The 18,909-nt window shown below is 36.1% G+C and overlaps 1 protein-coding gene across 1 annotated transcript in view; it reads right to left on the reverse strand.

Annotated features, from left to right (window-relative positions):
* Positions 1-18,909, reverse strand: part of CDC40 (cell division cycle 40) — a 46,845-nt gene that overhangs the window by 23,512 nt on the left and 4,424 nt on the right. Inside the window, exons 2-4 of the mRNA XM_005684575.3 lie at positions 11,247-11,333; positions 3,720-3,849; positions 99-182 (exon numbers count right to left, since the gene is read on the reverse strand). Of these exons, the coding sequence (XP_005684632.1) occupies positions 99-182; positions 3,720-3,849; positions 11,247-11,333 (301 nt within the window). The remainder of the gene's footprint in view (positions 1-98; positions 183-3,719; positions 3,850-11,246; positions 11,334-18,909) is intronic.

Here is an 18,909-nt window from a genome sequence, read left to right on the forward strand (position 1 = left end):
TAAATTAAATACTACTTTTTCTCCTACTTTCCAAAGTCAACTTATAAACAATAAGTATAGTTATGTATATTTGATATTAAATATTTCAAATAAGTTACCTTGGTTTTTTTCAGCTTCTTCTACAGAACCAATATACTTAGTAGACACTTGATGATTATCTAATGAAGGGTCCAATGCATAACCTGAAAAGAAAAAAGTACAAATTCCTGATTCCATTTTTTTCCATTTACAATTCATTTTAATTCTGTGCACATTTACTCATTTTACATTTTCCTTCCCAAGATGTTGAAAACAGCTTCTTTTGTTTGTCTTCTTGTGACTTTATTTCTTCCTTATTTTCTGAAAGTGTCACAGCTTCTTTTATCATCAAGATGTACATAACAATAATTCTATCAAAAGCAAACCAAATTTTCAGTTGTAAAGCTGCCTATGAGAGGCAAAGCTGCTCAAGATAATTTTAAAGGCCTTCATTGTGTTGGATCTCTCTGAGCTTATCTCCAAGAGTTATCACTTTATCACATTCAACTGTCCACTCATACTCTGAGGACCAATTATTCTTCGTGGGGCATGTTTCTATTCAGAATCATTAACCCAAAGGAACAGGCTAGGAAGCCAAGAGGAAAAGGAAGAATAGGACAAAAGAATTCACACAAACCACTGAGAGACTAAGAACTCAGAGAAACACCAAAAACAGGAGCTAAAAACAAAACAGTAGCATAAGTGAGTGGGATGATACAATAAATGAGACTACCTTCCCAGATAAGGAACAAAGGCGGCTGTGATAAACTAGATAAAATAATACACTTAGATTATAACACTGCTACAACCATTTAAAAACGGGAAGAAAAATAGGATTAATGTTTGTTCTCTATCACAGCAGAGCTACAGAGTAATAAGTATGAGACTTAGGTAATGCTGAATTCCTGTGCCATCTCCTTCATGTCTCATAGGTAACACTAGTACAAGGTATCAGGAAGGTTTGCTCCCTGGTACTAAGCAAATCGGAGGAGGTAACAGAAATGTCTGTACATATATGGAATGTCTTACATTCCATATATGAGTGAGAGGAAACAAGTAGATAGGAATTACTATCTGGAGTTAGACAAGAATTTTTCATGAAAAAATGATAAAACTTTTATTTTATTATTTTTTTTTTTAATTTTTTTTTTTCTTAAATTTAAAAATCTTTGATTCTTACATGCGTTCCCAAACATGAACCCCCCTTCCACCTCCCTCCCCACAACATCTCTCTGGGTCATCCCCATGCACCAGCCCCAAGCAAGCTGCACCCTACGTCAGACATGGACTGGCGATTCAATTCTTACATGACAGTATACATGTTATAATTCCCATTCTCCCTAATCATCCCACCCTCTCCCTCTCCCTCTGAGTCCAAAAGTCCGGTATACACATCTGTGTCTTTTTTCCTGTCTTGCATACAGGGTCGTCATTGCCATCTTCCTAAATTCCATATATATGTGTTAGTATACTGTATTGGTGTTTTTCTTTCTGGCTTACTTCACTCTGTATAATTGGCTCCAGTTTCACCCATCTCATCAAATTAACACAAAGTTATACTTGCTTATTAGACTGCTAAACCTGAGGTTGGTTAGCTTGTTTACTAATTTCAGTTCAAATAAATGGTTCTCAGTTCTAAGATTTTCATAAGACCATACATTTCTTAGTTTGCAAGGGGCTACTCCTTTTATTCCAGGCTGCCTAACATAGTATATCCCACATTCACTTTTTATGTCTTTAACTCACAAAATAGTTCATTCTGTGTCCTAGCCCACTCTCTCTTGATGGAAGAGGCAAAAAAAAAAACAAAAACCCCAAAACCAGCTATCCGCCCCCCCGCCCCGCCCCACCAAATAAGCTATTTCTGAATCTAGGTCTAAAGCAAACAGAATAGTTCTAAATGCTTACTCTTGCTATAAGATAGCTTAAGAAAAGTAGGTATCTATATGAACTTTGTAGGTCTCTGCACTGACTTTTTACTTGTTTAAAGATTTAAACTATCTAAGCTATTGTTTAAGGCCCTTCTTTCTAAAGTCTAAAAAAATATGCAAAATCTTTATGTTTGTTTTATTGTAGGCTAGGATATAATAAATTCATGATGCAATAGGGTTGATCTTTATGTACTGCACATATATTTTAGGTTTACATGGAATCTCTTATATATAAGCAATGGGTACAATGCATTTATTTTGTTGGACTGGAAGTGTCATTGAACTCTTTTTGGAGATTTTAGAGGTATAGAGTCTTTTGCTATGAATTTTGTCACCTGTTAAGTCCATTATAACCCTGGCATGGTGAAATATAATGTAATATATGACAATCTTTTTTACAACCAGTTTCCAATACATTGTGGATAAACAACTAAGACTATTTGTACTAAACCTCTAAACTAATTCAGTGAATCAGTTTACATCACTCTTTAAAAACTAGGAAAAAAAAAACAAACCCTTTCCAACATTAGAATAATTACGTAAATTGAGATAAAACCAATCAGTGGGTATTACATAACTCTTAAAAATAATAAGCTTTGAGGTTATAAAGTAACACTGAAAAATGCTTATGACAGAATATTGATTTAAAAAAAGCAAGCTGCAAAATTTTCAGTTTAGAAGGATTATAACTCTATAATACAAATAAGTATAATGAAAAAGACTTGGAGGAATAAATTTCACTAAAAGCAGGCATATTAGTATAACAGGGTTATAGGTAACCTTTTTTCCCTCTTTCCTAAATGTTTAAAATTTGTGTCAGTTTTTAGTAAAAACAACTATTATTAAAAAGCATCACTACATACGTAATATTTCACATGATACTGCTTTCTTAACTTTTGCAGGGCCCTCCCTTAAAATAATGGAAGTCAATGGCAGATAGGACAGAAAAAGATTACAACTACAACGGGCATAAAAACATTCTTAGTTACTTTGCTTAACCACTCTACCAAAAAGTTCTTCAAAGCAGAAGGTGATCAATGTATCTCTCAACCTACAGATGTAGATTACAGGAAGAGAAAGAAAATGCACCACCAAATATGAACAAATCTGATATAAGTGACCAGACTTCTGTTCTGTGGAACCAACAACAAAGACATTATTACATCTTCTTTCAGAGGGGATTCCCAGCTTTGTATACACATTAACTTGTAGCCATTCCATTTCTTGATATCCCTCAGTAATCAACAGAAAACTTTTCAGAGAGAAGATTTGAGAAAGAGAGTGAAGTCAACCAGTACATAAGAAAATAAAAATATAACTCTTAAGACTCTCTTTCTCTAGTCACTAAGTCATGTCCAACTCTTGCGACGCCATGGACTGCAGCCTGCCAGGCTCCTCTGTCCATGGGATTCTCCAGGCAAGAATACTCTTCAGTCTATCCTGTTATTAACCAATTTCAATAGCAATCTGCATATAACAGTCATTCAGTAAGAAGTGCTATCAAAAAGTAGAACAGAAAACATTCTGTTTTTAAGACTTCAGAATATTTCTAGTATTCAGAAATCAGAGCAGATTTAGAATGACAGCTAAAAATACTAGTGCACCTTCCCATCTGTATATTTACAGATATGTGTAAGAAAACATATTACCCTTTCAAGACATCCAGATTAATAAATTTAAAAAGCCAGAAGATAAAATTGATTATTACACACACACACACACACATATCATTTCTAATAAGGTTTAACTTGAACTCTCTTATCACCTTACCATAAGTGGCAAAAGTTCTTCTTTGCTGTTCAAACATAAAATCATTGATATGAGCTGGTTCAGCATATCCAGAAAGCATATTTCTAGGGGCAGCCATTTGCTGGGTTCTGAAGGGATTTTCTGGTCCAAACTGCAATGTTATGAGGAAAAAAACAATGAAAAAATTCTCAATAGAATGAGTAGAATTATTGCACAGTGTGTTTTCAACTCTAAATTATCAGGGGCCGATTAACCTATTTGCAGACTTGCTTCCCTCACATGATTCAGGACAACCAGTCAGTGGCTTGTTAGCACTGTTTGTCAGCCACTAGCACAGGAGAGCAATCAGCTCACTCTATATGCAGCTATTTAAGTTTAAATTAATTAAAATATTCAGTTCTACAGTCATTCTAGCCATATTCAAGAGCCCGACTGCCACATACAATTATTGATTACTACATTTTCACCATTGCAGGAAGTTCTATTTGACAGTATGGCTCCAGATAATTGAAACTCATTATAGTTTTGTCTAAACCATGATTTGGGGATTTTTGGAGTGGTGATATAATTAAAAAAACACACGTTTCTCTGCTACTTGATTATGAGTTTCTCAAAGGTGCAGACTTAGAACCCTCATACTTTCCATACTGTCTGGCATATAGAAAGCACTAATGAAGGAAAGATTAATCAGAGCCTGACGAGGGGAAGAAGACAGGAAATAGACAATAAAAGTAAACTGCTTGCAAAAGTCCCTAGGAAAAGACATTACAAATGTAAACACAACTTCTCCATTCTGAAAAGTCACACTATGAAAGTTACACAAAATAGTGCCATTATTACCTATTTGTTTACAATGTTTTGAGTTCCAGAATGGCTTTCCAAATGTTATTTAATTTGATGTATACACAAATTCTGGAAAGTTAGAGAGGTATTCTCTTTTTCATGTTAGAAATGAAAAAGAAAGTCAAGATGACATATCTTACCTGCCCAGAGTCAATAATTTGCTTAATGCTATTAATAAAGGTATTAGGAAAATTCAGTTCTTTTCAGTTTTAAAATAAAGTATAAAATGAACTTCCCACTTTGGAAACCACAGAACTATACAGGTCAACTGTTATGATGTTAGAACTGTCATGATGTTAGAAAGATTCTGATGTTAGAACATCTTAGGTCACTATCATGAGAAACCGCCTTTTCCATTATATACTTCCAGAGCCATAAATATAAACTACTGACCTTTTCTTAACCAGAATGCTGTGTTCTCTATGTATCAACATTATACTATGCACAGAAGTCTGAATTTAAAAGTTAGATTTGCCTTATAACTTTATATGCTTTAGAAGAAAATAAATTACTATAATATTCCTTTCTATTGACAGCTTCCATTTCTAGGTTTAAAATGATTCAATCTTAAGATATCTAATTTATAGATAAAGATTTTATTACTATTTATTCTAAATTAAAATGTAGGACAGGACAAGACTTCGCAGCCCATATTATTTCTTCCTATGCTGATAGGTGGAAATGCAGCGGGAAAAAAAAAAATTAAGATTGTGGAATGCTGGAAGTTACAGTTAACTTCATTTATTAAATTTATTATAAAAATAAGAACATTCATAAAATTAAAAATAATGAAACAACTTAAGTTTTCCAGATGATCTAATTGCTATAGCCAGGTAACATCTGCAAAGCAGCATGTGATATTTCTGGAGATAAAAAAAATTCTAAAACAATAAAAATCTCCATTGCCCATATCATTACTCCTATCACATATAATTAATTACCAGTCATTATGCTTGTAACTTCTGATTTGAAAAAGGAAAGTACATTTCCATAGTCTAATTTTATTAAGATTTTACAAAAAGAGAATAATTCTTCTACAGGTCATACATGTCAAACTGTCCATCTTTTACAAAAAAATTCTCAGTCTTAAGAACTATGATTTCCATAAGAATATAGATCCATATATTCCAGTAAAGTATATCTTGTGCTACTATTCTTTTTTTTTTTTTAATCAAACCATCTTATTGAGGGGCTTCAAGGAAGGGTTGAAAGGCTGAAAGGACAATTAGATCTGAAGTCCTACTCCTGGCTGGGATATGCCCAGCTTCATAGCCACTGAAAGCTGTGGTGCTGTTCTTAACACACTCTGAAAATTTAAATATGCTTGGACTTAACTTATATGCAGAGTACATCATGAGAAACGCTGGGCTGGAAGAAGCACAAGCTGGAATCAAGATTGCCGGGAGAAATATCAATAACTTCAGATATGTAGATGACACCACCCTTATGGAAGAAAGTGAAGAGGAACTAAAAAGCCTCTTGATGAAAGTGAAAGAGGAGAGTGAAAAAGTTGGCTTAAAGCTCAATTCAGAAAACGAAGATCATGGCATCTGGTCCCATCACTTCATGGGAAATAGATGGGGACAGTGGAAACAGTGTCAGAATTTATTTTTTTGGGCTCCAAAATCACTGCAGATGGTGACTGCAGCCAAGAAATTAAAAGATGCTTACTCCTTGGAAGGAAAGTTATAACCAACCTAGATAGCACATTGAAAAGCAGAGACATTATTTTGCCAACAAAGGTCCGTCTAGTCAAGGCTATGGTTTTTCCAGTAGTCATGTATGGACATGCGAGTTGGACTGTGAAGAAAGCTGAGTGCCGAAGAACTGATGCTTTTGAACTGTGGTGTTGGAGAAGACTCTTGAGAGTCCCTTGGACTGCAAGGAGATCCAACCAGTCCATTCTAAAGGAGATTAGCCCTGGGTGTTCATTGGAAGGACTGATGCTGAAGCTGAAACTCCAATACTTGGGCCACCTCATGCAAAGAGTTGACTCATTGGAAAAGACCCTGATGCTGGGAGGGATTGGGGGCAGGAGGAGAAGGGGACGACAGAGGATGAGATGGTTAGATGGCATCATGGACTCAATGGACATGAGTTTGGGTAAAGTCCGGGAGTTGGTGATGGACAGGGAGGCCTGGCGTGCTGCGATTCATGGGGTTGCAAAGAGTCGGACACGACTGAGCGACTGAACTGAACTGCACTGAAGCTGTGACAACAACAGTGACAAAATCTTCCACTGATACAGGCAGCTGCCTGGGGTAGGATTCATCAACTTCTAGCTCTCCTTAACTTTCTGGTTACTGGCAGCCATCAGAGCTGATCTCAAAGATATCAAATGTCAACAGAAGAAGGCAGAGAATGTTATTCAGCAGGGCTCAGCTCTTACCAATTATTCTCCCAGATGTTCCTGTTCTGTGTGAATATGCAACTCTTAATTCTGGGTTAGCCATTAAAAAATAAAACAATGCCTATTTAAAAATATACAAAATTGATTTCTAAATGCTTCTTTTCAATTTTTGGTAGTTAACCAAGTTTAAGTGTAAATATACATTCAAATGATTTTTAAAAATAGATATTCAAGTTAATTAGGTATGAGTATTCAATAGTTTTCAGCTCAGATAATACTGAAGTACATTGTTCAGTTGCTCAGTTGTGTCCGCCTCTTTGCGACCCCATGGACTATATAGCACACCAGGCTTTCCGGTCCTTCATTATCTCTCAGAGTTTGCTCAAACTCATGTCCATTGAATCAGTGATGCCATCCAACCATCTCATCCTCTGTTGCTCCCTTCTCCTCCTGGCCTCAATCTTTCCTAGCATCAGTACAGAAGTACACTGTAGTCAACTGCAATTGTAAATCTCCCATATAAAATATACATATTTAAGTATTAATTTAGCCATTGTACCAAAAAAGAAAATGTTTCTGAGGTAAGCAAGCTTTCATTTGAGTGAAGCAGTGCTTTATTTATAAACTTAGGAGAAAAGCATTTTTAATTTAAGGCATTAGTTGATATATCTAAGAGACCATGTATTATAAGGCAGTGGTTCTCACGTTTTTAGCAGGCAGAGTACTTGAGGGTTGACGCCTGAGTAGTATGGGGCTTCCCAGGTGGTGCTAGAGGTGAAGAACCCATGTAGGAGACTAAGAGACATGGATTTGATCCCTGGGTCGGGAAGATGCCCTGGGGGAGGGCATGGCAACCCACTCCAGTATTCTTGCCTGGAGAATCTCATGGACAGAGGAGCCTGGAGGGTTATGGCTTACACGGTCACAAAGAGTTGGACATGACTGAAGTGACTTGGCATGTATGCCTTAGTAGTATATCATAACATCACAGGAATTAAGAAATTTCATTAAGTAAAAATTGACTATATGAAATAAAACCATAAGTTCACATATAGGGAAAAAACCCCTAAATTATTGAACAAGTAATTATTCTTAGATTGTTGCTAAGTTTTTCATGAATATTTATTGCAGTAATCAATGTATAAAACATTTATAAACAATTTTAAGGTGAGAAGAGTATATTATTATTTTCTACAATTTTGGAAAAGATCACCGCAATTCAATTTTATTGGCAAAATACCTCAATCTTGTAAGACATAAGCACAGTTTAAATATTACAATAGCATATTTTATTACTGGTTCTATGACCTTGAACCTCAGTTTCCTCATCTGTAAAATGAAAGTTCTCATCTATCTGACTTCTGAAGTCCATTCTAACATTAATATTTATAGCAGCCCTTCTGGTCAGATCTTAAACAGTAACTGGCATTTCCCCCCTCTAAACTTTTATATTTCTTCTATTCTTAAAAGTAGTGTTATTTTAAGGAGTCTGAAATTCTCTCTGAGGCTTATGGGCTTTATATAAATCTAGAGAAGCTAACAAATATACTTTTCTCTAAGTGGATCCAAAATAAAATAGCAATTCGTTGATTTATAATAGTCAAAACTGCAGACTACACTGTGGCCTTCTAAATGGTCTCATAGTTATGGAGTGATTGTTAAGAATGATCAAATCCCCAAATATGGCACCTGCAGGCAGTATAATCTCACAGTTAAATTCCTCACTCTAAAACAGGGATACAAGTACTTCATAGGGTTGTAGAGAGGGCTAAAGGAGAAAAGGCATACAAATCCTTCAGGGCGGTACCTGCCGTAGAGTAGTAAGTGGTTGTTTTATTTCATTAGTCTCCATCCCTGTTCTTTTCCATCATGCAAATCTTTAAAATAAATCTTCCTAAAAATTAATCTATTAAATCAAGACCAAACTCGCTACCTTGGCCCCCAGACCCTGTGCAATACCTTCTGTACAAAGTGCTATTCTAGTCTTAGTCTGTTCTCCCCTACTAATAATGACTAAAACACTACTGTTCTTTCTGTTTTGTGATTTGGCTCATGCTGTTCCCTTCTGCCTAGAACCTTACCTCTAAAGCCCTCCCTAGCCAAATGTCAATAATGTTAACATAAACAATAATAAAGGCTATAATTTATTAAATGCTTATTATTCTGTGCCAGAGAGTCTCCTAAGCACAACATATATTACCTCATTTATCTTTATAATTTAGTAAACAGAAATAATCTTCATTTTACCTATGAAAAAAATAAGATAATTTGAGATCACAAAAGAGCTAATAAATGGCCTGTGTAGCCCCACATCTCATGTTGTTAACCTGGACTGCATTGGTCATTAAAAAAAAATTGCTAGTTAACACACACTATAGAAAATAGTCTGGTTTCTCTCTCTCTCTCTCTTTTTTTTTCCTTAAAGACAAAACAAAACAAAAAAACATGTGGCATATCCTCTCTGGTAAACACTAGCATGAGGAAAGGGATTAAATCTTGTTTCTAATGATGGATTTTCAAATCATGAGAACTTGAATTTCATCTAGGAAAGCTCTGGTAACACTTTCCAGACTTTGGCAAGTTATTCAGATTCTAGTCAAAAAGTTCAAAGTCAGTAATTTATGTCACAGACAATTTCTTTGTAAAACTGTAATTTTTCTTCACTTTTCAGTCTCATCACTCTTTTCTTAAATTATTGACAATAAGCATTGAAATGTCGCTAACATAAACCAGTTGATACATCTAATAGGTTCCCTAACGGTAGGGTGGGGGGAGAACAAAAGATTAAAGGACTGATAACCCCAAAACAAGAATGATAAACCTACTGTCTTGTTCATAGCATCCCCAATTTTTTGACCTTTTGAATTTTTCTTGAAAAATAATCATACAGCAATAGTTAGTTATGTACAGGATCTAAAAATTTAAGAAAAACAGGCTTTATAGAAAATACACTAACATAAGAATGTCACACATCATGTCACTTTCAAATTTTCTCATTTTCTGAATTCAGTGGCTTAAACTGAAGTACTTTACATTTAAAAAAACACATATATAAAATAAAAACATATATATAATATACTACCTTTCTTTAAAGCACCAGCTAAAATGGTGCCAAGAGCTAGGAAACAGCCTATAATTTAACAGGTATAAGGATTTAAGAAATAATGGAATAAAATACAATTGTACCACTCTCAAGAGCATGAGAATGAAATTTTTGCTTATTGCACACTTAAGAGAATAGCTAGAGACTAGCACTGACATCCTGGGCTGCACTATACAGCGCCTCTGCCAAATTTCAAGTGACTACAGAAACCTAAGCAGGCAAAAATTAATGAAATATCAAAAAAAAAAAAAAGGGCAATGGCTATATGCCAAAAAATGAATAAACATTAAAAAGTACTTTTTTCTCCACCAGGATCAATAAGATACAGCTCCTCATCTCTATCTTTAAAGTGCTCTGAAAGATCCTGCTACTGAACTGGTATTATTATTACTTTTTATAATGATCTTTTTCTGACATCTGTATTTTATCAATTAAGCACTCTTCTCCTTTTTAAAGGCTAAATATCTAGAAATCTAATCTTTTCTACAAAGGCTTTCCGACAATTTTCACTATTTCTGTTTTTTTTTTTTCTACAGCTTTTTTAGTGCTTCCATCACCATTTATCATCAAGAAAAAGAATTCATAAGATGTCTGACTCAGAGCAAGCAATAAACAGTGTGACTATTTTTGAGCCATGACCACGTCAGCATGGCATCTCTTTTTACTGTTTAACACAGCAGCATTTGTCACTAGATGTTTCATAATATACTATGCATTAATGATGCTAATCAACCAAAATTTTTTCCCTCATGGTTAACTTGTAACACTCCCTTATCAACACTGATAGGAAGATGTTAACCAAGTCTGCATCTAAGAATTAGATATATCCTTACAAAAGTGTACTATTTAACTTTTGGAGAATAGAAGGATGTATTTTCCCTTCTTTTTAAAATTGAGATATAAGTAACATATAACAGGAGATATTTTCAGACAGTTTAAATGGTATACTTTCATGAGAAAACTCTGAAAAATTCACCAACTGTTTATGTACCTAAGTATGGGCTTCCCAGGTGGCTCAGTGGTAAAGAATCCACCTGCTAAGCAGGAGATGTGGGTTCGTTCCCTAGGTCAGGGATCCTCTAGATAAAGAAACAGCAACCCACTCTAGTATTATTGCCTGGGAAATCCAATGGACAGAGGAGCCTAGTGGGCTACAGTCCATGGGGTCACAAAAGAGCTGGCTTAGCCACTAAAACAACAACAATTTAAATACTTCAGCAAAACACACTCTTAATCTAATACATTTTCTTACCTCAGGAGCAAACATGGTCTCATAGGTGGGATTATACTGAACCTCTTTGACAGCAGGGTCAAGGTGAACTCCAGTCTCCAAATCTTCCTATAAGAAAACCAAATGAACATTAAAGATATGACAAGTAATTACTATTTTTAGAAATTACATTAAGGTCACACTAGCCATCTTAACACAAATTTTAAGATTACACTAGTACTTTATGATTAATCATTCTAATAATCAAGGGCTAATAAAAGTATATAATGTAAAGTTATAAGGGTTAGAATGCATAACAAAACATTTTTCCTTCCAAAGCACTATCTCATCTGAACAAATTAAAATTTCTAAATAAGTCAATGCCACTCAAAGCTTTAAAGTAAGAGAGTCCAAAAGAGAGTCCTTTTTTATTAACTCAAAACATCTGATCTTCTGGTTCCAAATTCAAGAGAAGCACACCTTCTTTATTCAGCACGCCTTATTAGGTATGTACTTTGATGGACTTGGTTAGGGACTGCAGAGGAAATAGAAGGAGGTGTCAGGGCCCAAAACTTCTAAATCTAATAATCTATGTGTTATTATCTATGTCAACTCTTATATTCATCCTCCAACTTAATGAACATAAAAATCTCATCTCCACCAGAGAATCACTGGTAGTTTATCTTATGTAACCCCACCACATGAACAATTATAAATTACAATTTTCTAACCTGGATCTCTTCCCTGAACTCCAGGGATTTATATATATGAGCTTCAACGCAACGTCTTTTCTCCCAGGATGTCTAATAGATATTTCAAACTTAATATATTCAAAAAGGGAACCTCTGGTTGCTCCTTCCTTAGAGACTCCTGCTGCTGCTGCTGTGGCTGTTACTTCAGTCGTGTCCGTCTCTTTGTGACCCATGGACTGTAGCCCACCAGGCTCCTCTGTCCATGGGATTCTCTAGGCAAGAATACTGGAGTGGGCTGCCATTTCCTTCTCCAGTGACTCCTTCTAGCCTTCTCTAAGTGGACCATAATTCTACCCTTACATCTGTTCAGGTGAAAATCGCCAGAGTTATCCTCGACTCCTTTCTTTCACATTGTACATCCAACCCATCAGCAAACCCTCTATCTTCTCAGGACACCTAGAGTTCACCCACTTTTCAAAGTCCTCTTTCACTATCACCTCAGTCCAACTTATCTCCTTGCACCTGGATTATTGTAATACCCTCTGAACTAGTCCCTGCTTCTGCCCTTGTCCACCCACACCTCACTCCATAAAGAGGCCAGTGTGAGTCTTTTAAAGTATTAGTCAGGTTATGTTACTCTTTCACTCTTAAACCCTCTGGTAGCTTCCCCGCTTAGGGTAAGAGCTGAATGAAGGCCTGCAGGGCTCGTTACCAAGTTGTCCTCAGAAAGTATGGCTCCCAAGGGTAGTTTTTTATAGGGCACTGCTGTCTTCCTCGATTGTCCTGTCTCAAGCATTTACTATTAAAATGTGCTATCGCTACATGTTTTATTTACATATCAAACATGTTATAAACAAATTTCCTTTAATTAGGGCATTCAAGTTATATTTTGAAATTTTTAAGGATGTTATATATCATATATGATTTACATTTCAGTAAAGCTGAAATTACAAAATTGCCATCATAAAATGAAAAAGTTTGAATCTAAGTGGTTGAGAATTTACCCTCCATAATCTGTCCTTTCTCCTTACCAACTCTGTCTTCACCTAGCTCTGTGCATGTGCTCACTTTACTCCAGACTCGCTGGCTCATGTGTTATTCCTGGAATTCACCAAAAGGCAATCCTGTTTCAGGGTCTCCGCACCTAACTCTTCCCTCTTCTTGCGATGTTCTTTTTCTGGATAGCCACACAACTGTGCTCTCTCCTTTCAGGTCTCCATACGGTTTTTCTATTTTCCCTTTACCCTGCTTTATTTTTCTCCATTATATTTATCACCACCTGACATATTTATTGTCTACTTCCCTCTATTAAAGTATAAGCTACAGAAGTTGGACTTTGTATACACAAATGTGCCCTTAGCCCCTAGAACTATCCCTAACATACCACCATCTTTATTCTGCTGGCCTCTTGCTGATGTAGGATACATCTGTCAACATAATGCAAAGATAATACAAAACAGTATGGCAAATTTTGCAGGACAGGTAGGATATCATGAAGTTGACAGTGATGCTGGAGAAGCAGTGTCACAGACAAATGAAGATCTGGTAGGGCCAGACCAGTTAATGACCAAAGGTAGAAACCTGACGGGAAAATAATACTATAGGCAGTTATGGTTCCAGAATTTTGTCACTATTAAAACACCCTTCACCAAAGCAGGCAACTTAGTTCCTCGACTTCACAAAGATACAGTCCAGTCCGACTCCCTTAAACATCCTTCCTCTCTGTTTCAAAATCGTCTACATCTTTATCTTATCCTTTCTCTTGACTTCAATCTCCACCCCCAATTTTTATCTGCAGTCTTGACCACACCTGACCTCTGTATCCACATACTTAACAGCCTATTGAAATTCATTATATGGATATTTCACAGCATCAAACACTTCACTGTGTCCAAAACAGAAGATACTCTTCCCTCAACTCTGCTGTCACACACTAACAAAGCAGGCACTGAGTCTTACTGATTCTACCCCTGAAACATTTCTCCAGCAACCCTATTCCCAATCTCCATTCTCTACCTCTTAATGCACACTTCATCATATCTTGCCTGGTCTAATACATCCTTATCTGCTTTAATGTGCCCCATTTTTGGCTTATTAGACGAATTGCTGATTTTTTAAAATACCAAGCACTTTCATGTTTTCTGTGCTGTTGGCAATGTTACTTTGGTCCTTGTGCATTTCCCTTCATTATCTGATACTATGTCATTTTCTTTTCCCTGATACTTTCTCTCCTCTTGGCCCAGGAAAAATGTTTTTCATCCACAGTTCAAGAGATGTTGCTCGTAACTCCTAATAGACCTTGTAATATATTATTTGTTGCACATGACTTTTACTTATATTTTATATCCTTACTGCCTAGTAGAATGCAGGGCATTAAGTCCATGTTCAATAAATATTAGTTAAATGGAAACAAATGACAAATCCATAGACAATTAGAAGATGAAGGCTGACCAAAGATCACTGAAATTCTGCATTTATGTCACAAAAAACCTTGGCCAGAGCAATTTTGGTAATGGGGTGAAGTATGGAGAGCCTGTTGCAAGGGGAATTGGTATAACTGAAGATTTAGGGGAAAAAAAAAAAAAAGACAGTAAAATTTTTGCTCTTTCAAGACATCTGGCAGTAAATAAGAGATGAGGAGCCAGACTGAAGGATTTTGATGGTAAAATTCTGTTTCTTTCCTTTTTAAAGAAAAGGCTAAGCCAAAGATTCAGTCAATCATTAGCTAGAGGAAAGGCACAAGTAGGGAGAAACACATGATAAGAATGAGGGAATAATCACAGAGCTATGGTCATTCTGGAAGAGGGGTGGGAAAGGAGTGAATCTGGGAAAGAGCCAATTAGCCTCTGAAAAGAGGAGGAGATGAAATAGAGACTACAGTAACAAGAGTGAATGATGGGTGATAGATGTTTGGAGTTGGTGGGAGATTTTGGGAGTCACAGATGATCTTTTAATTTTCTTCATGTAGTTAGGAACATAGACATCTTCAAAAAACAAGGGCAGTATCTGGATTCACTTATTCGTTCAGTAAATACTGCCTGAGTGCCTACTACGTGTCAGACACTGTTCTAGGCTCTGTAGAAACAGACATAGCTCCCTGTCCTTATACAGCTTATATTCTAATGTGGAAGACAGACAATAACTGATATAGTAAAGAAGTGACTTTGCTAGAAGAGGGTAAGTGCTATAAAAAGGAGCACTTAACAACATCAGTGCCAAGACCAGGGTAGACACAGTATGTCACATAATCCTTACAACACTTTTGTGAAGTAGTAGCAAGCTTAAGGGGAGAAGGCAATGGCACCCCACTCCAGTACTCTTGCCTGGAAAATCCCATGGAGAGAGGAGCCTGGTAGGCTGCAATCCATGAGGTCGCTAAGAGTCGGACACGACTGAAGCGACTTAGCAGCAGCAGCAGCAAGCTTAAGTCACTGACCCCAAGGTACCAACAGAGTAAGTAAGAAAAGGAAAAAGTTAAAGTAGCCACAATGAACAATGTTAAAGATACCTAATTAGCAGCAAACAAACAAAAATCACTGGCATGGTATGGGTCAGGGTTTTTAGTTATAAGCAAGTGAAACGCTCACAGGCTGATTAAACTATATTGAATCCTTTTGAGTTTCTCTTGGAATTCTCAAGGGTGGAGAATTAGCTTGGGGGAACAGGCGCCAAAACAGGGTTAAGTATATAGATGGAATCATAATTCAAAATCAATCATATCTCAAAACCAGTCCAGTGAGGACAAAAGGTCACTGTTACCACACATGATCACTAAACATGATCACTGGATGCTGTGATCGAGACTTCTGGTTGAAGGAACTAGACTATGCTGGTCACCACTGGTCGCCACGTAAAATGTTCTTTCTTTGCTTCCTCATGGATTAGCTTTAGAATAGAATTTAGGTGGGTGCATCTGTCTGTCTCAGCCCAAATCACAGCCCTAAGCCTTAGCCAACAGGGAGCTGGGAGAATGAGAATCTGGGTTTTCAGCTTCTGAGGCAGGGAAGGGTGTTAAGACTACAAAGGAAGGGAGCTCTGAAGCTGGGCCACCTACTTACGTGATACATATACATTACCCCAGAAAGCATACCCAAATCTTCATTGACTATAGAGAGTACATAGGGCTTAGCATCAAAACACAATACCATAAAGTTAAGCTGCATAAAAATGAAATTAAATTCTTTTCTCTCTTAATATTCAACTTATGATGATAAACTGCTTAAAAGAACAAGAGGCTTAGCCACATTCATACCTCCCCAGTGATTTTTTTTTTAGAAAACAGTTGCTAGAACCAGTTTATAATGTGATTTACGAGATCTTTCTGATTAAGGGTACTTTAAATATTCTAAATTTGAATTACTTTAAACAGAGTACCACGAGACATCAAGTTTTAAACACAAAATACAATTTAAAAAGAACTACTTTTAAGAAGCAACAGTGGCAACTAATAAAAAATATAAACAGGTCCCAGTCTCTGGTTCCTGCTAATAAAATTACAGAACAAACTGAAAAACTCTTCAGAAACTTATTATTAATAAGAGTTATTAATTTTACATTTAATTAGAAAAACTTGGACAACATCACAACTTTGTATTAATACCCACGAGGAGTTCAGTAACAATTAGGCATGCAATTGAAATTAGCAGAGAATTACAAAGGATTTCTATTCAGCTTCAATTATCCATGAAAATTAAAGTGCAGTAAGTGAAGGGCACCCTATGGGTCAAATAAGTTTAAACAAGTTATCTTTTGTTAATTCAAAGTAATTTGAGAATAAAGTTAAATATTATCTACATTTTAGTGTTTTTCACGTTTCTTAGCTGTTATACAAATAAGAAAATGGATGCAAAAGCACTTTGTAAACTATAAAGTAAGACATAAATATTAACCATTGTTACAGACTATCAATTTATGTCATAGGTTTTTGTCCCCAGAAAGTGAAAATGAATAGACTTCTAAAATGGGAGCTTAAGTGGCTGAGATAAAATAACAGAAATTCATATGAAGATACCTTTTGAGTTTTGCCCTTAAAAAAATAGAGAGGAAAAAGACTATAATAAAAGATAAAATGTTTCTATTTCTAAAAAATTTGGCCCAGGGTTATGAGTACAATTTCATAATTTTCAAATCTGGGGGTTTTATAGTTATCTTTTTGTGTCTGATTAGCTTAGATGCATTGTGGTCAGAGAATGTGATTATGATTTAAAATGTACTGAGATTTATTTTATGGTGTAGTACATGGGGTAGCAAACTACAATCATTGGGCCAAGTCTAGCCCACAGTCTGTTTCCGTATCAACAAGCTAAGTGAATGTAAGATATTTACATTTTAAAGGGTTGTTTTAAAGAAGAATAATGGAAGGACAGACAGTAAGACGTGACAAAGACTGTATGTGGCCAGCATGTTATATGTGAGTCACTCAGTTGTGTCCGACTCTTTGCCACCCCATGGACTACAGCCCACTAGGCTGGAATTCTCCAAGCCCACTTGGAATTCTCCAGGCAAGAATACTGGAGTGGGTAGCCATTCCCTTCTCCAGGGGATCTTCCAAGGATTGAACCTAGGTCTCCTGAATCACAGGCGAGTTCTTTAACATCTGAACCAACAGGGAAGCTCAGTGGCCAGCACAGCCCAAAATATTTACCATTTGGCCCTTAACCAATCCTTGGCCTAGTATATGGTCAGTTTTTTAAAAATGTTTTATTAGTGCTTAAAACAATTTTCTACATTGAGTGCTATGTCCTTTGTACCCTTTAGATACAGTTTCCTAATTTTGTTGTTTGAATTTTCTATATCATTACTGATATTGTTTTGCTTATCCTATCAATTATTGAAAGAGGTATATTAAAATCTTTTGCTATAATTGTAAACTTGTCAATTTCTCTCATAGTTATAAAAATTTTTGCTTAAATATTTTGAGCTTTCTACATTATTGTGTGCTAAATTGCTTCAGTCATGTTTGACTCTTTGAGACCCTATGGACTGTAGACCACCAGGCCCTTCTGTCCATGGGATTCTCCAGGCAAAAATACTGGAGTGGGTTGCCATGCATTCCTCCAGGGGATCTTCCCACCCCAGGAATCAAACACATGTCTCTTATGTCTCCTACATTGGCAGGAGGGTTCTTTACTAGCACTACCATTATATGCACATAAATTTAAAATTGTTATATACCCTTTTGTGAATTGAGCCTTGAATCATTATGAAGTGATCCTTTTTCCATTTTAAGTCTATCTTATTGACCCTAATATAACCAATGCCATTTTCTTTTGCTTGGAATTTGCCTGATATACCATTATGAAAGTAGTAAGATCAGTCAAAAAATTAAATAATGGAAAAAACCCCACAATTTATTATTATACTAGCATAAAAATAAGATGCACCTAGAAATCTCTGTGGGGATTCCTAGGTGGTGCAGTGGTAAAGAATCCGCCTGCCAATGCAGGAGATGCATGCGACGCAGGTTTAATCCCTGGGTCAGGAAGATCCCCTGGAGTAGAAAACAGCAACCCACTATTCCACAGAGAAGCCTAGTGGGCTACAGTCCACGGGGTCACCAAGAGTTGGACACCACTGAGTGACTGAGCACACACACAGAAATCTCTGCAACGAAACTGTTCAAGATATTGATGCAGGAAATTATAAACTTTCAAAGAAATTAAAAATCTAAAGACCTAAATGAATGAGTAGACAGAATACTGTCTTCAAACTGATCTATCATTCAATCCAATCCCAAACAATATCCCACTTGGATGTTAGCAGAACTTACAAGTTAATTACAGAACTTGTAAGAACTTACAAGTTAATTATAAACCATATGTATAATTTGACATTCGTGAATAACAAAAAATGGATAGAGGTGAGGGGGTAGAACAACCTACAAAGATCAAAGCCATATTATTAAAAATATTCACACCATATACAAAACTTAATTCCATGGATTTATGGCTTAAATGTAAAAGCAAAAATATAGTGCTTTCAAAAGAAAAATAGGAGCATATTTTTATGGCTTT

The sequence above is a fragment of the Capra hircus genome, chromosome 9, assembly GCF_001704415.2.
Source record: "Capra hircus breed San Clemente chromosome 9, ASM170441v1, whole genome shotgun sequence".
Lineage (NCBI taxonomy): Eukaryota > Metazoa > Chordata > Mammalia > Artiodactyla > Bovidae > Capra > Capra hircus.